At 40.2% G+C, this 25,606-nt stretch overlaps 1 protein-coding gene across 1 annotated transcript in view; it reads right to left on the bottom strand.

Moving 5' to 3' along the window:
- Window positions 1–25,606, bottom strand: part of AKAP13 (A-kinase anchoring protein 13) — a 2,349,678-nt gene that overhangs the window by 406,228 nt on the left and 1,917,844 nt on the right. Inside the window, exon 14 of the mRNA XM_044078370.1 lies at window positions 19,199–19,266. Coding sequence (XP_043934305.1) covers window positions 19,199–19,266 — 68 coding nt within the window. The remainder of the gene's footprint in view (window positions 1–19,198; window positions 19,267–25,606) is intronic.

The raw sequence follows: 25,606 nt of genomic DNA, 5'->3' as shown, positions 1-25,606 counted from the left end.
ACACCAAATAATACATAGGTTCATAGGTTCATACTAGGCTATCTGCCCTAGGGCATTTATAAGCCTAGCCAGAATGTGTTTGGCTTTCACCACCCATTTTAAATTAATTTTGCTATGCCCTTTTTCGAGGTTAGTATACTGTGCCTCTGTCTACCAGTGACACAGAAGTGATACCCGGGTTAAACTTACGAACTCCCATCCACTCATCAAGATTCCTCTTGAAGAGAGTCAATGAGGGACTCTGCCTAACCTGGACTGGGATTTTATTCCAGAGTGAAGGGAGCCTTTGGGTTATGAATCTGTCCCTCCAGCATGTCCTATTTATTTCAGTGCTGAGGTTCAAGTCTCTCGAGCGGGTATCTCGACAGGATTTGGATTTTCTGAGGTGCAGCATGTCCATTAATTCTGGGTTGGACATGGCTTTATACGTCAGGCACAGATCGCCCCTGAACAGGCGGTATGCCACTGAGTAGAGCTGGAGTTTCTTTAACTGGGCAGCATATGGCATCTGTTTGAGCCCTTTGATCCTCTTGGTGAGGTACTTTTGGGGTCTTTCCAGTTGCTGCAGGTGTCTGGTAAGGTACATCCCAAAAGGGGCATTGTACTCAATTATGGGCCTGATGAGGGATGAGTAAAGAGGCACGATGACCTCCCCTGATCTAGATGTGAATCCCTTCATGATTAGGTGGGCTATATAAAATGTTTTTCTAACCACTTTGGCCACGTGGTTGTCAAATGAGAGACTGCTATCAACTTGGGTCCCCAGGTCCCTAATTACTTCTTCTGTACTTAATGGATTACCACCTATGTGGTAATTTGTGGGCACTTTGTTTTTGCCAAAGGGGATGACTATACACTTTTTGGCGTTTAGCTTGAGGCCATGGCTCTGGCACCAGTTGTCTGTTTCTATGAAGCCCTTTTGAAGGATGCTTGTGTCGGATGGAGAGTCGATTATGGCACCCAGTTTGCAGTCATCTGCGAACTTGGTCAGCCACAGTCCTTCTGTGTTGGCCTGTACCTCCGAGAAATATATACCGAACAAGAGAGGTCCCAGGACTGAGCCTTGTGGGATGCCACTTGTAACTGGTTTGAAGTCTGACATGGCTCCAGCAATTCTAACCATGTGGGTTCTGTCCTTGAGCCAGTTTGCAACCCATCTAGTGACACAGGGGTTTATATTTAAGCTGGTGAGCTTATCTATAATGCCCGAGTGGGGTATTGTATCGAAGGCTTTTGCGAGGTCCAAGTAGGCTGTGTGGACCACCTTCCCCTCATCAATGGCCTTGGTGACTGTTTCAAAGAAATCAACCAGATTTAAGAGGCAGGATCTGCCCTTAACAAAGCCGAACTGGGTAGGATCCAGTGTCTGTAGGTCCCCAGTATCTTTATTTATGAGGTCCATGATGATCCTTTCCATAGCTTTGCAGACCAAGCTAGTCAGGCTTATGGGGCGATAGTTTCCAGGATCCGTTGAGGCACCACCTTTGTGGAGAGGGACCACTGTTGCTGTACGCCACTCTTTGGGTACATATCCTGTAGTAAGGCTGAGATTGAACAGTAGTTTTATGTTTGGGTTTAGCTCTTCTTGGAGTTCATGTAGGATGCAGCCCGGGACACCGTCTGGTCCCATTGATGCTGTGTTTTTTGCTTTGGAGAGGGCGGCTCTTACCTGAGCATCTGAGATGTCAGGGGGGCAGCACTCTGCTGGGATAGATATTTGCCCTTTTGGTGGGGGGGGAGAAGTTTGCGCTGAACCTGTCAGCTAGGATGTTGACAATGTCTGTGGGTTCGGTGTATTTTTTGTCATTTTGGACTAATTCTGAGCATATCTGGGAATTCCCACCCAGGTTCCTAACATAACTAAAGAAAGCCTTGTGATTATCCTTAGTGTCCTGTGCAATTTTTCTCTCGAAGCTGGCCTTAGACGATTTTATGAGTGCCCACAGTTTTTTGCTAATACTGATCAGAGATGCCTTCCCTTTTTGGGATTTGCTCTATCATGTAGTAGCTTCCTCCTTCTATTGTATAGTTTGTTTATGGCTGGGGTCCACCAGACAGGATGTCTGCCTTTGGAGGATTGGGTCTTGGTTTTATTTGGGATTGCATGATCCAAGCATTCCTGAAGGTGTTCACAGAATGCATTTATAAAGGATTCTGCAGTCTGGGCCGTATTTTCCACAGGCCCGGGGGCTTTGAAGGATTCCACCTTGGTTTTGAGGAGTGTGAAATTTGCTTTAGAGAAGTTTTTCACTGTGGTTTTCTGGGCAGGAGGTGGGGTCGGGATGTGAATATCCAGTGAGATTAGTTTATGGTCTGATCTTACCAGTGAGGGATACACTTCTGGTCTGGAGCATAGAGTCCCCATGTTGGTGATGATCAGGTCCAGTATATTTTCCCCTCTTGTGGGAGTGGTAACAAGTTATTCCATAGCATTTGAGTTTATAAATTCTAGGAACCTTTGGGCTAGGGTGTTGGAGCTAGAGTAATGCTCCCAGTCTATGTTTGGGTAGTTGAAGTCGCCCAATATAATGGTGTTTGGAGAGACCTTCATATTTTCCAGTGTTCTCAGGAAGGCCGAGTGGGGTTCCCGGGTTTGGGAGGGTGGTCTGTAGCAGGATATAAACTGGAAGGCAGTTTTACCCACTGTTAGTTGCACATGGATAGTCTCTGATGCTTCGTGCTGTGCCACCAACCTGGAGGTGTGGGTATCTTTGACAAATATTGATACTCTCCCTCCTTTTGTGGTTCGGGCCAAGTTTTGGGGCCGAAAAGCATGGTATGAGGTATAACCTGGTAGTGCTGGGGTGCTCTCAGGAGCCTTGAACCAGGTTTCTGTTACCACACAGATATCGATGTTCTCCATGCTAAGGAGAGTTTCGAGTGCGTGCATCTTGAGGTTTAGACTTCTGGCGTTGAGTAGCATTACTCTTAGTTTCTTATCCCTTGTGATACCTATGGAGGTGGGTTTGTCTTTTGAGCCTTGCCTAAAAAAGGCACTATGGGGGTAGCAAGAGCCTTTGCCAATATCCGAAAGCCCAGGGGTGACAGGTGCAAGCCGTCCCTAGCGAAGCATCGTGGCTTGTTGAGCATGTCATCCCAGGCTAACAGGCACTGGATCCCCTTTGAATGACACCAATACTTAAGCCAATTGTTGAAATTGATCATCTTGTCTTCATATTGTGGCATCATTCTTGGTGAGGGTAAGATGCTACTCAAGGTCAGGGTCATACCAGCCTGGGCCACATGCTCAGAGAACTCCTCTATGTCTCTTTTCATGTAGTCCAGGGAGGTACGTCTCAGGTCATTCACACCAGCATGGACAATGACTGAGTCATATCTGTACTTGCCTTGGAGTGACCTGAGTGCTTGTGTTATGTGGCGGATCCTAGCGCCTGACACGCAGCTCACCGTGACCTTCTCCTTGTTCAGCCTGGTGAGCGGGACGTCAGTGTGCCTGACGATAGAGTCACCTATTACAAGTGTATCAGGTGTGTTGTTTAGCCTTAAGGGCTGTGACTGTTCGGCACACTGGCTTTGTGAGCTATGTGTTGCACGTGTTTTGTTTTGGGGTAGCGGTTGCTTGGGTGTCTGCTTTGGAGGTCTCTGCTGCTTAGGCAGATTTTTATTTAGAGCCTCTGAGCATGTTTTTGTGTGTTTATGTGTTTGGTTTGCTGTCGTGGTAGGTTTATGTGAGACTGGAATTGTAGTGAGTGTGGTTTCCTTCTTCTCCTGACTGGTTACGCCAGTACTGAGTTGAGAGAGCTTAGCCTCCAGTTTGGCTATATGGATGCATCTCTCACATGTGTTGGAATTTGTTGGGAGGAGGAGAGGGTTGTCTGTGTACATGAGGCAGTTGTAACATTGCCTCAAGATTCCCAGATTCACCAGCTGGACCAGAGAGGAGATTGACAACTGAAATTTGGACATGCTAGAATAGTATTGGGAATTCCTTTATAATTGAAAAAAAGGGCCAATGGGGAACAAGGTACTCAAGGGGAGTTTGTGAGGGTGTAGTGCTTTTAATTTTTTAGTGCTGACTTACATAATTGCTTTAGTGAGCAAGTGCCAGGTAACTTAAATGCAATGTGTTACAGGTAACTTAAATGCAAAAACGACAAACAGTAACTTTCTTTTAAGTGAAACAAGGAAATAAGTACAGTAAGCAATGCAGATATCACTAGGGATCCACAGAAGCGCTGAAAAGCCGTGTTTTAGGTGGTATTAGCGTTTTCAGGGAAATAACAAGCAAACAAACAACAAGCATACAAACAAAGCTAGATTCAGCAGGCCTGGATCTAGTCTATGCTACAGCAAACAAGGTGTACCAATTTCAGTAAGAAACAGTTGAAATATGCAGGCACATCCTGCTGTAAAGGTGCATCCAATAATTTTGCTTTAACATGATCAGGTAGGGTTTGTTCTTTTAACCAAGCATGTCTACGTATGACAGACCCAGTAACAGCTGCTCTACAGGAAGCTTCCAATGAATCAAATCCACATTGTAAAGTATGTTTGCCCACCTGTTCAGCTGCATGCAAGAGATCCTGCATTTCCTTGAATTCAGACTGTTCAGAATGTGTGCTCATTTTTTGTTTTAATTGAGACATTAGGAATTGCTGATATTTCAGCATGTGAAACTGACAATTTAATGCTCTCATAGCCAGAGTAGCTGAGGTGTATATCTTCTTTCCCCATCTATCTAGGGCTCTGGAATCCCTTTCAGAGGGCAGAGGATTTTTAGCCATAGAAGCTTTAGCCCCTTTGGGACCCTGGGAAATTGTTTCTGGGTCAGCCACCTGGCTTTTATAAAGGAATTTGTGTGAGTCAGGTACTCTGTAGTACCTGTCTGGTTTGGCTTGAGCAGGAGGTAGAGAGTCTGGATTTAGACTAGACTCCAAGTAAACATCATCCACAATGTCTAAAACTGGAGGGATAGCAAGTGGTCTGTGCTGGGGTAGTAAAAGGAACTCCCAGAGCCTTTTCTTAAAATCAGAGTAGTCCTGGCCTTCCCAGTGGAAATGTTCCCTCATGGTATGTAAAGTTTCCCCAAAGGAGTAGTCTTCAGGGGGAGATGCTGAGGGAATAGAGTCTTCAGCATCAGAGTCTTCATAAGGGGGAAAAGTGTAATCCTGTTCCTCAGAAGAATCTGAGGAAATTGAAACCTGGTCGGAGGAAGCATAATCCTCCTCTTGTCTTGGTCTTTTATCTGGAGGGGGATGGGAACCCCTGATTAGGGTAATCAAATCTTCAGCCATCTTAAGCATCTGTTTCTTAGGCATGGGGCCTTGAACTGTAGACTGATGTACAGTCTTTTTTGGTTTTAATGGAGTTTTAAGCTTAGCATAAGATTTACTGGTGAGTGTAGTCGGTCTGAAGACACCTTCTGCAACCGAAGGTGTTTCAACTGCACCGGGATCTCCTTCTGCTCCGGTGTCGGAAGGGCCTAATGAAGATGGCTGCGACGGCCTAGTACACTCCGCTTGAGAATCCGCAGCTGTCTGGGGTTCCAATTCTGCGGTCGTCAGGGGCTGCGTAGGCGCCTCACTGAAAACCGGAGAACCGGCGACAGGCAAAGGCCTCGGAGTCTGGCTTGTTCCTAGGCTGCCTGTCCTTATCCTTGCATTTTTTATGCATGCCGGTCGTCGGCTGCTCTGACGGCATGATATAATTAAATTTCCTACCACAGTAATGTCGTGCGAAGTCAAAACGGCGTTTGATAGTTCGTTTATTAAACCTAGCACAAAACTGACAACCTGTGACGTCGTGGTCTGGGCCTAGGCAAGGAATACAATAAGAATGGAAGTCCTTATGAGGTATTTGCTTCCCACAAGAAATGCAATTGTTAACTTTTTCTGACATCGGACTGAGGCAAGAAAAGGTTCCCCAATGGGGTACTCAGCTTCATTGAAGACTTCGGACTGAAATTCGATTCGAAAATCTCAGGTGTCAGCCGACCGGCACTTGTGAACTGCTTCTGCTTCGGGCACCGCGCGGCAAGAAAGACTGAAGAAAATGGCGTTGGATGCCTCTTATATACCCCTGGCGCACTGACGTCAGGGAAGAAGTGACAGCAACTGACGCCGGACCAAGACTTTGGAACTTAGGCCGACTGCGGGACTGCCTGACGGCAGGATAACCCAAGTGTGATGACTGCAGCAGGGTAACATGATGAACATCTACCTTCTAGCCTGGATAAAAGAGCGCACAGCTAGAAAACCTGTGCCAGCCTTTCCCAGGTGTGTGTGTGTGTGTGTGTGTGTGTGTGTGTGTGTGTGTGTGTGTGTGTGTGTAAATCAAACCTCAAAGAGTGTGTGTGTCAGCTACTTGGGCAGGGACACAAAGCAATGGTTGGGCAGAGAGACTGCAGGAGATCTTGGATTGGCCATTCAGCTGAGATCTCAACTCTATAGCTGTGCCAGTGGGGAATCTTTCTGAGGATCTGGAGAAAGAGGTTGAAACCAGCCCCAGACTGACTGTGGTCTCTGTGTGCTCTTAAGGGAAATTGCATTTGAGGCAGAGAGCTGCATCTGGAAATACTGTGTGTGGACTTGTCATCCTCCCAGAGTACGTCCCCCACTGTTGCCAGTGGTGAGGATTGAGACTCCTTGATTACTGGTCCAGTGGTGGGTTGTCACAACAGCTATGAATGAAAAAATCTGCTACGATATAATTTACACACATTAACTTCAGCATTTGACAGGGTCATACATAAAACACTGATCAATAAATTAGAACAACTAGGTATTGATAAGATGGATAGCTGCATGGCTTACAAATAGGACAAGGCAAGTATCATACAGCAAATGGACTGGTGAAGTTTGAGGTTACAGTCAGGGTGTCCCACAGGGCTCTATCCTAGGCCCACATTTGCTTAGATTGTATCTTTCAGATACAATCTTTTATCATCAGAGGTATTCTACAGTCTGTGTGCAGATAACTTAAAAATTGTTAAACTGATTACATGTGTTACAGACAGGGCATTTATTTGTTTTATTTATTTTTTTATTTATTTTATTTTTTTATTTATTTTATTTATTTTAAATGTGTTAACCAGCAGAGTCCAACTGGATACAGGTCCATTTTCAGTGGCGGCCCGGGGAGAAAAGCTCCAATTATATTCATTTTTAACATTAAAAGCCATTACTTGTGACATTCTTTACAGGCAGACTAATACTGTGAAACTAAATTACACATATTGTATACACTCTGAGTAATTATGAGAGCAACAGGTAAGACAGTGGCAATACATGGAATTCATTATGGTAGCTACTAGACAAATGGATGAGCAGTTAGTAATGCTCTCTTAACATGCTGGAAAACATTTCCTATCCTGTAGTAATATTAGGACTATGGGTAGGCTGAGAAGGTAGCATATTTTAGTTTGGTGCAGAGAGATTAGCTATATACTAGAGTGTTATCCAGGTGTGAGACAAGAGCAAAGCCACTCGATCTCTAAACTCTGGAACTCCCTTCATGAAGTGAGTTTTAAGGAGTTTTTTAAATTGAGTGATGGAGTTGTTGGATGTTAAGTGTGCAGGAAGGGAATTCCAGAGTTTAGAGACCGAGTGGCTGTAGACAGATTTTCTGCCTCATTGTTAAATTTGGTGACCTATAGATGATTTTGGGTGCTAGATCTTAAGGTTCTAGTAGTGGTGTGAGAGTGAATTAGATGTTGTAGAGCTGGGATTTTGTCTGAGTGGTTTAATATTTTGTGCACTAGTGACAGCAGATTGCTTTGAAGTATTAGTGGGAGCTCTAATCAGTTATGTTTGATGAGACACTCACAGTTATGAGTTCTACAGAATGAGCCTGTAGCAAATCTTGCTATCTTATTGCAGCATGATTCGAATTTGTTTAGATCAGCTTTGCAAAGGTTAGTGAGCACAGGGGAAGCATAGAGTAACGTAGATAGTAGGTGTGTCCTTGCTATTGTTATTTTTGAATGGTTTGAGAGATAGTGTTTGTTACGATACAGTAGTCCAAGTTTTTTGTGAACTTTCTTTATAGTTTGGGCAATGTGTAGATTAAATCTAAGGTGGTTGTCTATTTCCATGCCTAGCAGCTTGGTGTGATTGGTAGGGATAACAGTAGTACTGTTGTTGGAGGTGAAAGTAAAGTTGTCAGTGGGGGGAAGGGATCCGTGGGTGCTAAACAGGAGTAATTTAGTTTTGGATGGGTTAAGAATGAGCTGTTGGCTGGTGAGCCAAGTTTCAGCTAGAGAGAAGGATTCTTGTGTTTGGGAGAGGAGGTGATCTAGTGTGAGGGCTGCACATATAATAGTGGTGTCATCTGCATATTGCACTACAGAGGGTTTGGGTGTGGTGGATGGGAGTTGGTTGGTGAACAGTGTGAACAGTAAAGGACCTAAGATGGAGCCTTGAGGGACCCCTAGGGAAACAAGCAGCAAGGAGGATATTTGGTTTTGCCACTTTACTGCTTGCTGCCTACCAGAGAGACAGCTCTTTAACCAAGATATAGAAGATGAACTGAGGCTTAAGGTGGAGAGTGAGTGAAGAAGTTTCATGTGGTTGACCATATCAAAAGCTTTGGATAAATCTAAGAATGTAGCACATACGATTAGTCCATTATTTCTGTGGTTATTTATGGTGTTAGTAAATGAGGTAAGTGCAGTGATAGTACTATGGAAGGGTCTGAAGCCATGTTGCTGTATAGATAGTAGTTTGTTTTCTAGCAGATATTGCATCAGGTGTGTGTGGACTACCCTCTCAAGTATTTTTGATAAGGGGATAGTATAGCTATAGGCCGATAGTTATTGAGTTTGAAAGAGTAACCCACTTTGTGCATTGGTATTATATGGGATATTTTCCATAAATGGAGTACCATACATTCTGAGATGGATCTGTTAATTAGGATAGTGACAGGGTAGGCTACAGCTTCTGCGGCTAGTTGTAGATATTCAGTCTGTAGGTTATCGGCGGCTTGTGTGGTTGGTTTGAGTGTTTGGAGAAGTTTTTGAATGTTCTTGATTGATACTGAATGAAAGTTAAAGTGGGTGCTATTGTCTTTTGTTTCAGGAGAAGGAGATGTTTTTGTTGGAGGGGGGTTATTAGGGCAAGTTTGGTTATTTGCAAGGGCTTGGATAGTTTCTGTACAGAACTTGATGAATAGTGTGGGGATATTGTCATTGTTATTTTCTGTTTTTGGTGAGGGGGTGGAGGTTTTTCCTGGTAGTAAGAGAGAGTTGATTGCAGCCCAGAATTTTTGTGGGTTATTAGCATGTTTTGAATATTTTGGTAGTAGGAGATTTTGTCTGTTTTAATGAGTTTTTTGGCCTTGTTTTGTAGTTCAAGGTAGTTTTGTCTGTCTGTTTGGGTTTTACTCTTATGAAAGGCTTTGTTCCTATTTTTGAGGAATGCTTTTGTATTTTTAGTTAGCCAGGGGGCATATTTAGTTTTAATTCTGGTGGTTATGGGGGAGGGGGTCATGGTGGTTAAGTATATTTATAAAGGTTGTATTTAAAGTATTGGACTGCTTTATCGAGGGATAACTTTTTCAAGGGGGTCCAGTTACAGCTATTCAGGTCCCTGTTAAAGTAGTTAAGGTTAAATATTTTTTTTTTATTTCTAATTTCATGTACTGTTACCTGTGTTATTAGGGGTGTTTTAAATCTTAGCAGAAATGTTGGATGGTGATCGCTAAGGGTGTCAGGCAGACATCCAGCAAGGGATATGAGGGAAGGATGGGATATAAGTATCCAGTCCAGTATGGCTTGATGGTTGGTTCTTTTGTCAATTCTAGTGGGGGATGTAATAATTTGGGTTAATCCGTGTAAGTTAATGTAGGAGAGTGGGTTTTCTTTGGAGCAGTTGAGCCAATCTATATTGAGGTCACCTAGTAGGATGTTTTCTTGGGGTAGGGAGTTGGATATCCATTCTAGTAGGTTTTCCATGATGGTAATATTGTTGCCTGGCGGGATATGGCAGCCTATGATGTTGATGTATTTTTGGGAGTTTCATTTTAATTTGGCAAGGGTGAGTTCCATGTTTTTGAGGTCAGGGGTTGAGATGTTGAGTTGTTCTAGGATGACATGACTTCTCCCCCACCCCTTTTTCCTACTCTGTCTTTCCGAATTATGTTATACCCTGGTGCTGTAATTTCATTATCGTGGATATCTGGTTTTAGCCAGGTCTCAGTCAGAATGACAATTTCTGGATTATGTAAGGTTAGTAGAGCATGGAGGTCATGGACTTTGTTAAAGATACTCCTTACATTAAGATTAATAATGAGGAGTGAGTTTTTCTCCCTGTGGAGCAGGGCATTATTCAGATTGGGGCTAGGGGTGAGTGGGCCTGGGATAGGGTGTATGTCACCACAACATATTCGTTTTGTCTTGAGGTATAGGTACAGTCTGCTAAGTTTACTGATAATTGTTATGTGTTTTAATGTAGTGTGGGATTGCCTACATGTTGAGAGTAGTTTGTGTGAGAGATACTGAATAGGGGTGGTTTGGTAGCGGAATGGTGCTAGGTGAGTGTAGGCATAGATGGGTGTATAATTAATGGCTGTATATTGTTTTGGAATGATTAGGTTTTGTTGAAGTTGGACTTGATAGCTGGTAATGGATGCTAGGAGTACTAGGGTAGAGATGGAGATAAAATATAGAGGGAGTTGTAGACTTGAGTTTTTTGATAGTGAAGTCATTATTTTTTTTTTATTACTGGTGGGGTAATATGAGTATAGTAAGGTGATAAGTGGTGTAGTAGGTAGAGTGGAAGGGTAGGTAGTGTGTCACAGGGTTCAGTAATGTGATTTGTACAGGTGTAATTAGAAGGCTAATTGGGTGGTTGGCTCTGCTAGGTTGGATTGGTCTGTGGGAGGTGGGTGTGGTCTATTGGTATAGGTGTAACTGAAGTGGGAGTGGGTGGGAATGGGGGTAAGGTAGGGGAGGGGAGTGAGCCTGAAGGGCAAACAGAGCGGGCAGAGATGAGGAGGAGGAAGGAGCAGAAGAGACCAACAAAAACAGTCAATGATACAGGCACTCTCGAGCACTCAAAGGTACTGACAAGCTCAGAGGTATGTTACTTATGAGTTAAGGTTTGGTCTAATTCAAGGAGAATTGAACAGGTGAGACAATTGTGCAAAAAACAATGGGAAAAACCAACAGGCCCTACAGCTGTAGGGAGAAGGGGAAAAAGTATTGAAACTTACCTAATACAATGAGTGGGAATATATCGCCACCTAGTGGCGTTCCTGAGAAAAGTAAAATGTAGACTCTACTTACTACAGGGACTGAAATGGCTGGAAGGGAGAGAGTTGGGAAAAGGGACTGCTGCAGAACTGCAAGTGTGCAGGCCGTGGGTTAGCAATACAAGCACCTTAAAAATAAGCTTTAACAAAGAGTATTGCACATACACGCAGATGAAGGGGGTTATTTTTCAGAATGTCTCTGGATTTCTTCTTTGGGGAGGTATGTTCCTCAGATTAAATGGAGCTGTAGAAGGGGAAACCCGAGAGAAAAATGTATGTCTGCAAAAGAACTTGACTAAGTTGACCATTTGGGCACATGAGAATAATATGCTGATAAATACATGAAAAATTAAGCATATGAGATTTGGAAGGCATAAATTGAAATGTGAATACTTAATAAAGCACACAGTGATTGAAACTGGAGAGTCATTTAAGGACCTTGGTATAAGGGTAAATTCAGCTTTGAGTTTTTCTAATCATATCAACCAATTGGTTAATGATAATTGTAGAACTGTAGGTTGTATAAAAAGATTTAAACGGTCTAGGAAATCAGAACATTAGTATTTTTTAGTTATACTGAACCCAAACTTGAGCAAGGAATAACAGTATGGAAACCTTGTAAGAAAATAAGCATGAGTAAACTGGGAAGACTACAGTAGAGATATACCAAGGGCATCCATGGGTGTGAAAATATAAGTTATTATGAAAGACTAACATATCTGAACTTGTTCAGTGTCTCATATAGACATTTAAGAGAAGACTTTATTCAGGTACATAGGGCATTTAGAGACAGCTACCTCTGGGAATGTTTGGGCTTACCAAAAAGAAGCAGAGAATCATCAAATAACCATGTAGAAGATTCTATAGAAATGAGAAGTGTACTAATTGGTTCTCTAAGATAGTAGCTGATGCATGGAATAGACTACTAAATTACATTAACGCAAGCACTAGTTTAGATATTTTAAGAACAGTCTAGACACTTATTAGGGAACAACTGTTGTGGTTTATTGTCAGGCTAGAAGGGCATTACTGCCGTGCTTGAAATATTTGTAGGTATGTATGTATGCATGCATGTAAGAGAGGTAAGGCCAATCAGTTGGAAGTTAAATAAGGATCAAGGCCAAAAGCAAGCTGGGAAATGTTTACTCTTTAAGTCAGTTAAAATGCTAATTTAGAGGAAAAAGAAAGCTGGGAATGTTAACGGAGAGAAGAAAAAAAAAAGAATGTTAGTAAATCCTCTAACTCAAAGAAGGCATTAAATGAGTCTGAAGCTCAACCTAGTTCAACTAACGCAAGTAAACATCAATGTTTGATTCATTCTAGTAAAAAGGATGCTATTTTGAACAGAGCAAGGTGGGAGGAAAATCTTTCTTCTTTGACTGGTAGTATTTCATTTAGTAATTGTATTAGTTGGTAGAATAAAGGATGGCAAGAGATCTCACGGATAAGAAAGCTTAAAAGAAGAGCTTTGGGAGGGTTAATCAGTAAAAATAAACACTTTTAATAAACACAGTGAAGAGTCTGGTTTTATTTCCATAAAATATAACAGTGGAAAAGGATGTTATTCTGAAAAACTGGTAAATGGGGACTCAAGTAAAATGCATTGCTAGTCAAACAACATCATTAAACAAACAGTATATTACAGTTTAAATGTAACAACCGAAAACAGGATCCAACACAGATTTATTGGATAGTCTCTCTCTAGCGCCTCGGCTTTCGCCTTCAAGGAGAATACTATCAAATACATTCACACATATTTATACCATAAAAATTAATTAATTAAACAATTTAACAATTAATTACAAGAAAACTTTCCAATTACAATCTACATTGAAGTGTCCGTGTGGACTATTTTATATAGGGGAAAGCAAACGTGTCTTTAAAGTAAGGTTGCAGGAGCATGTAAGAGACATTAAAAATAAAAAAATAGAAAGTCCTCTTGCAATGCATTTTAAGGATGATCATAATAGTGACCCACAAGGCATGTCTGCTACTATTCTAGAACACATTAATGTAGATAAAAATGATGAAATAGTTAAAAAGAAACTTTTATATAAAGAGACAGTTTTTATATTAAAATATGGTACTATGACACCTAGTGGAATTAATGTAGATTTTAATTGGAAAGTTTTCTTATAATTAATTGTTAAATTGTTTAATTAATTAATTTTTTATGGTATAAATATGTGTGAATGTATTTGATAGTATTCTCCTTGAAGGCAAAAGCCGAGGCGCTAGAGAGAGACTATCCAATAAATCTGTGTTGGATCCTGTTTTCGGTTGTTACATTTGGATTATATTTTTTATTTTTTTTGGTTGTGATATAGTATATTACAGTTTCTTCTTTACCAGGGTTGAAGTTGATTATTTAAATTTGTTACCGAGGTTAGCTAGAGTTAAAGCAACCAATAATACATTTATTTTACAGGGAGGTACTAATGATTTAATGTACATACCATTAAGTAAGATGACTAATACAATTATTGATATAATTCAGTATTATGAAACTTTAAATCTAAAGACTGCATTAAATGAAACCCTTCCTAGTTTGCACTGGTCAGATTACCAGTGGTCAAAGGCAAAATTATTTAATCACTGACTAATAATAAAACTGTGTTTTGTCTACAATATAAAATTAATAACAAATTGGGAATACTATGCCTATAATTTATAAAGGTTTTCAAGAGACGGAGTTCATCTTAATTGTTATGGATCTAAGGTTCTGTCAGGCTTGTTTAAGAACTGTGTTGAATTTTTTTTAGTGACTAGTGTGAGCAATAGAAACAAGAAATTTAATAGATCTTTAAAATGTTTCTACTGTAATGTCCAAAGCTTGGGGGACAAAGGAAACAAGTTAAAATGTACTGCACCTTCTGAGGTATATGAGTTTACTGCTCTTATGGAGACATGGAATTCATCTGACTTACAAATGCCAGGGATATAAAAAATCTGAATGCTTACGAACAAGCAAGAGAGGTGTGTAAATTTATGTGTTAGAAATTCAATTTCTTATAAAGACTATTGCTGAGCTGGAGTGTAAAATAGTCTAACCTTATGGAATATTGTTGCATGACCCTATAACATTGATAATTATCATACATACCTGATTTATATACTCAATATGATTATCTGTCTACATTAAATATGAATTTAGATTACAGAATACTAGTACTGATAGGTGATTTTATTTATCCTATGACTGACTGTCAAGTAAATGAAGGAGGAAATAATTGTGAAGAGACTTTATTGACATTTTCGACTATCATAATATTACACAATGATTTGGAGACCAACTTGTGGTACTAATATCTTAGATTTGTTAAGTACAAATAATCCAATTTTAATTGAAAATATTCAAAATTTTCCTCCTTTTAGAATTATCTGATTGTTTGTCTTTCTCAGTTGAAATAATTGCTAAGGATAAACAGAGTATGGACCTAACATTACAATTATGGTCTAAATGATTATTATCAGTTAAAGAAATAATTTGATATCTTTGGATTGGGTACAGATGGCTATGTCAGTTAGTGGGGGTTGCAATGATACAGAACCTCTATTTTATAACAGTGTAGCTGGGGCAACTTGTTACAGAACAGTAAATTCCAAAAAATAAAATCCCAAAAAATAAATTCCTAGTATGGTGGAATTATAATCTGAACAGACTATATAATGGGAAAAAGAGGGCTTCTTGTGTTTACAGTATATTTCCAATCAGATTTAATAAAAATAAGTTACAGTTGAGATGTAAGGAACTATCGTTAAGTATAAGAAATTAAAAAAAAAACTAAAATATGAAAATTTGTTGGCAAATGATCACACAAACAAAAACCAAATTCTAAATACAATAATTCCTTCAGGAATGAAACAGATCATATTAATTCTGTTGTATATATGGGTCATTGATTAATGCTCATGAAGTGACAGCTAATAAATTTAATGTACATTTTACTTGCTTTTGATTTACTATCATTCTACATTACTGACTTAGCTTTGAGACAATAAAGCGTTAATCAATATTTAAGAGGATGGATTAATCATTGGCTTACCGGCAGAACCCAAAGAGTACTGATTCAAAAAAAAAAATCAAATCCAGAACTGGAGAGATCTGGTCTTCCTCAATGATCTGTGCTTGGGTGTTGGTTTGATATAATTCTTCCCACTATTTCAGGTTATGGTCATTGCTGGTTGGTTAAGTATGCTGATGAATTTTCTTCTGCTAATAATGAAGATGATTTCACTAATCACTAATATTAAATGAAAGTTATGTACTTACCATATTGATAGATCTATGTTGTCAAGTTTTCATCTGGTTCAACCATGGGTTGTCAGATCTGATCGGATCTGGCCTCGGCAATGACTCTGAAGATTCTTGGTTCCAGAGCTCTGACTCGTCCCCTACCCATAATTCAGTCCACTCCACCTTAATACCTCAGATCAAGTTTGCCCCAGTAAAATAATTTACATCAATTGCATTCATGAGCAAGCCTAGCATAGAGGTAAAAAGTTATGAATGGAAAATAGTCAGGCAGGACTGGGTATACCACAGAACTACCCAGTCCCCAGAAACCCATTTGTGTTAATTTGAAAGGAGGCAGGAGGGAGAGAGGTTGAACCAGATGAAAACCAGACAACATGGTTCTATCACTCTGGTAAGCACTTAACTTCCACACCTAATGTCTATTTTCCTCCGATTCAACTATGGGGCAAATTCTCAAGCTGCTATACCTGAATGGTATCAAAGAAGGACATTCCTGAGAATGGTGAAACCAAAGGAAGAGCATGATCTGGATGGTACATCCAGTTTGTAGTGCGATGCAAAAGTGTGAACTTTCTACCACATTGCTGCAGCACAGATATCATCAATATGTATTCTACTGGAAAAAGCTGTTGATGTTGCCACTACCCTTTGTGGAATGAAGCTTAGGTTTAGACAGACAAAGTAAATGCAGTTGAATCACCATCTGGAAATAGTAACCTTAGCAACTGCTTTGCCTAACTAGGCTTTGAAAAGCCAATAAACAATTGATCAGACCTTCTGAGATGCTTGGTCTTATGATGATAAAACCTAAGTTGATGATGAACATCCAACCATGTGTACAATGTATTCACCTGTGTTTCAGTATTTGGGGAAAGAGACTGGTACATTTAGAGACTGATTTACATTTGTCTCAGCTGCCACCTTAGGAAGGAAGGATGCATTAGTTCTCAAGGGAACACTGACTTTATGAAATGCCAGATGAGGCTTGCAGGAAAATGCTTGTATCTCAGAAATCCATGTGGCTGACATCACAGCTACCTTAAAAATTGTTTTCCAAGAAAGAAAGAAAACTCATATCAACTGATGCTGGTGGTTTGAAGGGTGGTTGATTTAATGCCTGTAGTATGATAGTAATATCCCAGGGTGTTACTGGATCTCTGACATGTGGTCATAGAAAAAAGGTTCCCTTCAAAACAGCCTTACAGACCCTTAAAGAAGTTATATAATTGTCATTCTGCCATATGTGGAACATTCTTTACAGGGATTCCACTAGCAAAATATCTAAGTAGAGGTTTTGATTTACTGGTTAAGGCCTTTACTTCAAAAATGATTCTGACCTTTAGTTACTGGATAGGCTTGTAACAGTCTGCAGACCAATAGCCTAGTATTTAACTGTGAACCTATACGTCAAGGTATACTCATGCAATTACGTACGACAAGGTGCATAGTATAACATGTCTACTAAAGGTATAACAAGCAGCAGAGACATCTGTACAGCACACCTAATGTTCAAAAGCATTAAAAGCAATAAGCCATTTTGTATTCTTTATATTAGCAAGAAAGGCATTACAAAAGAAAGGAATGCACTGATAACATGCTTTAAATAGCTGTTTATGTGGTGTGGTGGCATGGTGTGTATCACCTGGCAATCAGGAACGACTCTGGTCTAGGCACTGGATGGTCAGTCATGACAAAAAAGTGATATAGTACAGTACACTGACCCCCCCCCCTCCAATGCTGCAATACCTCTTTGTAGGTGCCCAAGTTAGGCTTCAGCAACTACTCAGTGAAGCTTAGAAGCAAGTACGAAATCATACTGGGAAGTGTGCAAAAGTAAATGTGTGTGTGGGTCTGTGTATGACAACCAACCAGTTCAAATCATTGCACATTCATACTTGGGGTGGATAAACTAACATTAAGACAATTTAAAACTATACCTTAAACAACTGAATATAAAATTGTTTGGTTCATATTTAGTGCAAATAATAGCACCACTGTATTACAACTACAAAAAATAAATGGCTTCCTATATTAGCCAGAGCCTCATATCTTCTTAGCATCTTAATCTTTAAAGTTCTACATGAAAGTTACTGATTACCACTTCTCAACAATCTTAGCCTCAGATCTCAAAGTTACTCTGCCAGGAGCAGTAGCGGACCAGAACTGCTAAGACCTCCTTTCGCTTTCTTCATCTATGAGAAAGCTTTCTCTAAAATTGCTCCCACCACTTGGAATAGCATATCCCGTGATACAAAGAATATTAAACAACTTACTCAATTTAAAACATTTCTAAAACACTACCTGTTTAAAGACAGCACCTGCAAATGCTTTTGGGATGATGTCTGATCTCCTTATTATCTAATATCACACATCAGGCAGAATCATTCTTTTTCTTTCACCACATACTTTGCTCCCTCCCCATTATTTTAGTTTTCACAATACTAAATCACCATTTCTTTGAAGATCAGCAGCACCCCTTAGTACAACATCCTTCCTTCTGTAGTGCCTGTACCTCATATACTGATGTGCCTCTTCCTGTTTTTGAGTTTTATCCTTGAGGTCAATATCCTGCTTCCCTTACTGCAAATACATTTCTAATGTTTACTACATCGTTCCTTGTTTTGAATTTACAGTTCTCTTGTTCTATTAGTATACTACATCCATTCTCTAAATAAACACATTTTGACTATAGTTCAGTTTGTTTTTGTAATGTAAAGCCATTGCATTCCTGTCCATGTAGCCTGGGTGGTGACTAAGAATGCTCTGCTGACCAGTGCACCTACCTGGTTAACAAATAAAAACATTCCCAGTTCTGCACTGTGATGGAGCCATAGTATGTTGTCTCTGACACTTATCCCTGAGACAAGCAAATGCCAACGAAGGACACAGCAGGGGAAGACTAAAAGCAGGTGGGCAGATTAAAAAAAAAAAACATTTTAATTAACATCTTCACTTGTTCCTACATGATATTTCTGAGGTACTTTTTCCTCTGAACCCCAATAATGTCAGCATTCAAGGTCTGACCTCTCCAGTATCATCCATCATTTACTGCACTGAAGGCCCTCCTGAACTGTTTCTACAAGGAAAGAATTAACTTGAAAGTGATATATTTTCTTTTCCTTATTATACAGAAAATGTTGCAAAAATGATTCATATTCTTTTATGTATGTCCTAATACACCACTGTACTTCTGAGCACTATATGACAGTAAAACAATGTTTAGCTACTAAATGCTATCCACTGCCATTGTCTAGTAAGCCATTCAAGTCTTTTTAACCTCTCTCCAGTGATCCAAGGCCCTTCTAAAACCCACGTTATCTGAAAAGTAACAGATGACTTGTTCAATGTCTGTAGGTCAGCAAATTCAAGTTTTTTTTAAAGTTAAAGTTTTATTTTAACAGCATAAGGTAAACATTTATTGGTGTGCTGCATGATGACTTCACTGTGTGGTCACTGGTCAGCTATGCTTGCTCTAAAAGCATATTGCCTTTGAACCCTCATCCACAGTCATAGTCCAGGACAATTACAGCCAGTTTTTCAATATCTTTATCTGGAATTTTAACAAAATCTCTGGATACAGGACTACAGATGACAGACGTGTTTCCATTATTGTATAGAACATGGAAGCCTAGTGAAGCATTCCTTAAGGTCAGTCTGTATGTTATCGCCAAATAAAGTACATAACCAAATCTTGAAAACTTGTGCTCAAGGCATGCATAAAATGTAACTCACCTTCATTTTGAACTCTGCACAAGGCATAAATTTTTCTCTGCAGCATTTGTGGACAAGGACTTTGCAATCTGTACGGAAAAAACAGAAACCCTTAATACCAGAAATTTTAAATGCCATGATTTAAAAAAAAGTCTGCCGTGATTAGCTTTTATCTCCTAAGCAGAGTTATCAGCTTACAACTACATAAACAATATCATTATAAACAATGAGATGGAAACAGACTACTTCAAAGCATTCAGAGGCTACCACCTCAAACTGCTTTGTCCCTGGCACTTTCAAAGATATGCATCTGGAGTATTTCTCCCCGGAACTCCTCTGAAAATTGGCTTGGAAAGTCGGACTTTCCCGGTTAACAAATGTTAAATAAATAAATACACTTCCACAATTACTTAATTATCTCTTGTATAAAATCAATTGAGCTCTAGGTATCATTTGAAAAAAGATAAGCTGCTGGACTTGATCTGTACATATAAGGAATAAGCTCAAACACTCAGACCATCATTCAATTTGTTGTAGGAAAACATCTATCTATGCAAAATGTAATTTTCATTCAGAAGCAAACAATTTAACATTGATACTATAGATTCTCCACTATTCATTTTTGCATCCTATACCCAATTACAATAAATACATAACATGCAAAAAGTGCAAATTGGACTTCAGTCATCTAGAACTGCATGTACTTCCCACTTAATAGACATCACCTTCTAAACCTTTCTTATGCTATAATTTTAACCCAGGGCCGAGCCAAGCCAAATGTAATGCAAACCTGCATTATATTACTATTTACCATTTCATTAGTATACAGACATTTAAATAAGAAGGGAATCTAGTGCACTACTGGCTGCATTTGTAACCTACGGTGGGAGGACAGTCAGAAATCAGAAGGCAGCAAAGGTAGTAAGTTCTATTTCTAATGGTGGGAGCAAGTCAAAGGCAAGACACTTCAGAATTGACATCTTAATTTCAATAAAAAGCATACTGTAAGAATTTCTGAATACATGCAGAACACTATAGCCCAGAACAGGACAGACTTTTTTGTACCAGTGTTACCCTTCGTGGTGTAAACATTCCCTTTGTATTTCATTCTTTAACAAAAGCTGATACATAGTTGGCAAAGTCTGCTGCCCTTGATGAGGATGTGCTTGTGGAAAAGCTACATCTGTGGTGTCTGCAGGCAATCTACTGAATATGTCTTAACCACACAAAATAAAGTAACGCAATAAAAAACACAAAAAGGGAGGCAAAATACAAATCATAGGCTTCTATTACCCAATCAGACTGCTTATTCCACCACTGTTATTAAATTACATTAAATAAATTTGCTGAATTGTTTGAAGAACCTATATGTAGTAGTGACGCCATGCAGGAAAACTAATTTGAAATCTGTCCCTTAGGGACAGCTGGATTGAGGAAGGAGCAAAAAGAGCTCAGCAGCTCATCTAGAAGATATTTGCCTATGTTGTTCTTTTTCCCTGTGGAAACTGGATTGCTAGTGATCTATCTATCTTTGACTTGATTTTGCTGTTTAAAATTTCAGAGAACATCTTTTCCTATAGACCGTTTTCAAGATCTACAAAAATATCATCTGCTGGCTGATGAAACAAAAATTCTTGTATCACAGGAGCATCAACAACCACCCCTAACATCCTCATTATGTGACTCAAAAACATGCCCTGTCCATCCTCTCAAAACAACTCCTGACATATCAATGGCATAATAAGCATATTTCAGGGAATTCACTACTGTTATCCACAGCAGCAACTAACCTCCCTTCTATCAGTAATGTTACTACTAGAAATTGAATGTAAGTTCTGAATATGAGTTAAATCAGTCCTTTTTTAAGAAAGCATGTGGTGCAGATAAGTAACTAGTCTCACAGCTAATGTACAGAACATATACATTTTTTCCATATGTCTAATAACCTTGAATTCTTACCCAAAATAATGCCTGCTAAAGGCATATCTTTTCACTTTTACTAGATTTATACAAAAAAAAAAAAAGTTATGTACTCATCATAACGCTCCATCTGTTTTGTCCATTTTCATTCTTCCTCAACAAATGGGTTTGGATCTGATCTTTGGATCCGACTTGGCCACTTTTTTCAGTTTCTAGGATCTATCTGTCAAGCTCCTCCCTTACCCATAATGCTCCTTATCACTGTATTACCTCAGATTGAGTTTGCTGCTACTATACAATATCACAGAAAAAATAATTTAAAATAGGTATGACAGAAAAGTGACAGCTGAAAGATCAGGAGCTCAAACAGGAACAATGGTTCCTAATGATAATTGTATTAGGACACTCCCAAAGACATGGATAGGGTGAAGGTGGGAAGGAAGCTGAGGACGAATGAAAATTGACAACACAGATGGAAAGTTAAGGTGAGTACATAACTTTATTTGATGTTGTCATTTTCATTCATTCCTCGAGGAATAGGATAGTCTCCAGCTACAAATACCCTGGGTGGCCCTCAAGGAAGAATATTCCGGAGCACCTCAGAACCGAATGATGTTCTGTCCTGCAAATGATGTCCAATTTGTAATGAGAAACAAAGGTATGGGCATTACACCAAGTAGCAATTGCACAAATGTCATCAATGGAAGCTCTAGACCAAAACGCAGCTAGTGTAGCTATTGATCTGGTTGAGTGTGCCTTCTGTTGTTTTGGTAAGATTAGGCATTTCAAAGAATAAACATGAGAAATACAATCTGTTAAATATTTGCAAGAGTAACTTTCTAAGCTGGTTTTCCCATCTTGGTGTTAGAAAAGGAGGCAAAACAACTGATCTGTTTTTCTAATTTTTTTGCTCTATGTAGGTAAAAAAATGAAGTTGTCTATGTACATCTAAGAGATGAAGGGTATATTCTCCTTTACTTTCAAAATTAGTAAAGAAAACTGGTAGGTTAATGATTTTATTGATGTTTGATTCAGATGCCACTTTGGGTAGAAAGGAAAGATTAGTGTGCAGGGTAACCCTATCCTTATGAAAAAATACATAGGTGCTTTTGCAGAGAGTGCTTAGAGTTCTGGAACTCATCTAGCTGAAGTAGTTGCCACTAAAAATACAGTTTTCCAAGATAAAAACTTAAGGTCTACTTTAGCTGAGGGCTCAAACTGAGGAAGTACTAAAGATGGTAATACCATAGTCAGATCCCAAGGTTGAGTGGGATCTCAAATTGGAGGTCTACACAAAAATGTACATTTTAGGAAGGCCTTGCACAACTTAGTTGAAGCAAAAGGAGAAGTCTCATCACCGATGTGGTAGTTGGAGATGGCCACTAGCTGTACTTTAATGTTAGAGAAGCTTGCACTGGATTGAAAAAGGCAAGGAAATACAAAATAGCTGGGATTGGAGCAGTAAAAGAATCAAAGTCTCTCTGATGTGACCGCAAGGAAAATCTTTTCCATTTCCTCTTATAAATCTTTGTGGTTTAAGGTTTATGGAACGAAGAAAGGATTCAACAAACTGGAGAGGAAAGCCTGGAATATCTAGCCATCAATGGAAATGGAAAAAACAAGCGGTCAGTCTGAGGCCTACTATGTCCAGATGAGTCATCCCTGCAGGATGTGACAGATCTGGAGTGGGATCCAATGTCCAAGATGGATGTACTAGGTGAGACCATAGAAAGGGGAAACATATCTGTTGTGGCCAGAAAGGTGCAATTAGGATTACTTTGCTTTTCAGCCAACTGGCTTTCTGAAGAAACCTGGGTATTTGAGGTAGGGGAGGGTAAGCATAAAGAAGGCCAAACGTGGACTAGACCATCTCTTGTTGACTGTCCCTGAGGGAGAATTAGGGCAAAGAACCTGCTGCATTTGTTATTGAGGGCAGAGGTGAACAGATCACAGCACAGCTGACCCCATTTGTGGAAGATCATTTCTGCCACTGACTGACTGCGAGACCACTTGTGAGGAGTCAGAATGGTCCTGCTGAGCTTGTTGCTAATATGTTGGCTTTCCACGGTATGTGCATCTCTACTAGAAAGCAGCTGAAGGGGATCGCCCATTGCCATACTCTCACTGCTTCCAAGCACAGGGGGTAAGATCTAGTTCCACCAGGTTTGTTGATGTACCCGACCACTTATATGTTGTCTGTCTGAACAGCAATGATTCCTAGTATAGACAGCTCTGAAGGGCCTGCAATGCTAAAAGCACTGCTTTCATCTCTAGAACATTTATATGCAAGTTATGTCTCTTCTTGGGACCATGTCCCTTGAACTGTTCACTCCAAGTAATGTCCCCCACCCTAACTGGGAGGTGTCCATGGTAAACATGGCTTTTGGGGGAGGAAGGACAAACAGGCGACTTTGATAAATGTCTTCAGAATACATCCACCACAGTAGAGACGTTCTGCAAACCTGATATAATTCTACTGGATGTTGTAGAGACTGTCGATGAAAAGACAATTGCACTGCTAGAGTCCACTGAAGAATTCTCATATGAAGACAAGCAGTGGGTAGTAAGGTTATTGCAGAAACCATCGACCCTAGAGCTTTGAGTATTAATCTTGCTTGGGGTGAGGGATGAGACAGAATTTGATTGACATGCAATTTCAGAGTAAGAATCCTGTTTTGAGGCAGAAGAGCTAGGCAACTGACTGCATCTAGACGAGTCCCTATAAACTCCAAGGCTTGAACTGGTTGAGGTTGGGACTTTACCAGATTTATTATAATCCCCAGAGATTGAGATAAAAGTAGAATTTAATCTCTGGCCTTTTCCAGAAGATGCCTGGTTGGTGTGGTTAGGAGACAGTCATCTAAATATGGAAACACACTGAATCTGCACAGTCTTAGATGAGCTGCTAACACTGCCATGCATCTGGTGAACACCCTGGGTCCTGTAGTGAGACCAATGGACAGGGCTCTGAACTGATAATGACTGGCTCCCAGTAGGAAGCGTTGATATCTTCAGGAGCATCTGTTCATTTTTATATGACAGTACGCATCCTGAAGATCTAGAGAGTACATCCAGTCGTTCTTCTGAAGGAGAGGAAGAATAAACTGAACAGTGACCATCCGAAACTTGGAATTCTTTACAAATTTTTTCATATAACTGAGATCCAAACTTGGTCTCAGGTCCCCGTTTTCTTTGGCACTAAAAAGAACCTTGAGCAAATTTTGCATCCTCTTTGATCTGAGGGAACCTCCTGGATGACTATTTTGACCAGCAGCTTTTGCATTTCTACAGCTGCTTGTTCCCTCTGACTGAGTGGAACATCGGGGAAACTTTTTCTCTTCTGTGGAGGGATTTGGAAAAAGGGAATGAAGTATCCTCTGGATATAATCCTTTGTACCCAAGAATCTTGTGTGATGGCTGCCCAGCCTTTTGGGTGCAAGGATAAACACCACCTGATTACCTCCAGAGAGGGACAGTCAGGTAACCTTTCAGGAGTGCTGAAAAGGCCTGTCCGAGAAGGAATCTCAAGAACCTTAATTCTGTGGACGCCCACTGCCATGAGGGCGGCATCTACCATCATAGTTATTTCTCCCTCTGTCCTTGGAGGAAAAATCTCCATGCAATTCTTGGAAAGGCCCTTAGGATTTTCTGAACCACGCCTTCTTACAACCACGTTGATTTCTGGAAAAGGTTTTTTGCAGGGCAAAAAAAGCAGGTTCCCATGGAAGACGGCATCTTTCCATCCTTTTCACTGCGAGACAGCGTGTCTTTAACCAGAAGATCCATCAAAGGGAGCATTGATGAATGACACCTTAAAGGGCTCCATAAATTCGCAAAACCACATCCAGGCATGTCTCTTAATAGCTATGCCTGAACTAGCAGCCCATGAGGAACCTTCAGATGTATGTGAGATTAACCTCATAGATGCATAAGTAATGGACTGTAGGGTAGCCAGTCATGAAGAAAAAGGACTTCTGTTCCTCTACAGACATTGACCCTGGGGAAGAGCTTGAGAGTTCGTTGATTAAGTCCCTCTGTAACCTCATGAAATGGGCCAAATAATTCAGCGACCATAAAGCACAGGCCCCTGATATATAAACTCCCTTCCCAAACCTGGCAAATGCCGTAGACTCCCTGTTAGGGGGATGGACAGATGAGCTCTGCTCAGCCAAATCCTTCTTAGTAGCTGCCACAATGACCATGACATCTACAGGAACACCCTTCATCTAATGTAACCTATCGTTGGGGCACTAAGAATCTTATCCGGGTGCTTAGGGTATCAGTTCTAAGGAGTCCGGTTCCTTCCATGCTCTGTGAGAGACCAGGTTTATCAGCTCATTTGTGGGCAGGGTAACCGAGAAGTAGATGGTCCACACCTGAAGGGTTCCAAGAACACTGATTCTTCCTCAGAAGGGTTCTGGGCAGACTAACCACATTTTTGGCAAAGGATCTGTAAGATATCTCCGGATGAGACATCCTCAGATGAGAGTCTAGAGACCCTTCCCCCTC

The sequence above is a fragment of the Protopterus annectens genome, chromosome 7.part0 (assembly GCF_019279795.1).
Source record: "Protopterus annectens isolate FY-2018-M chromosome 7.part0, PAN1.0, whole genome shotgun sequence".
Classification (NCBI taxonomy): domain Eukaryota; kingdom Metazoa; phylum Chordata; order Ceratodontiformes; family Protopteridae; genus Protopterus; species Protopterus annectens.
The sequence above is the reverse complement of the archived record's forward strand: the minus strand, read 5'-3'. Positions and strand labels throughout refer to the sequence as shown.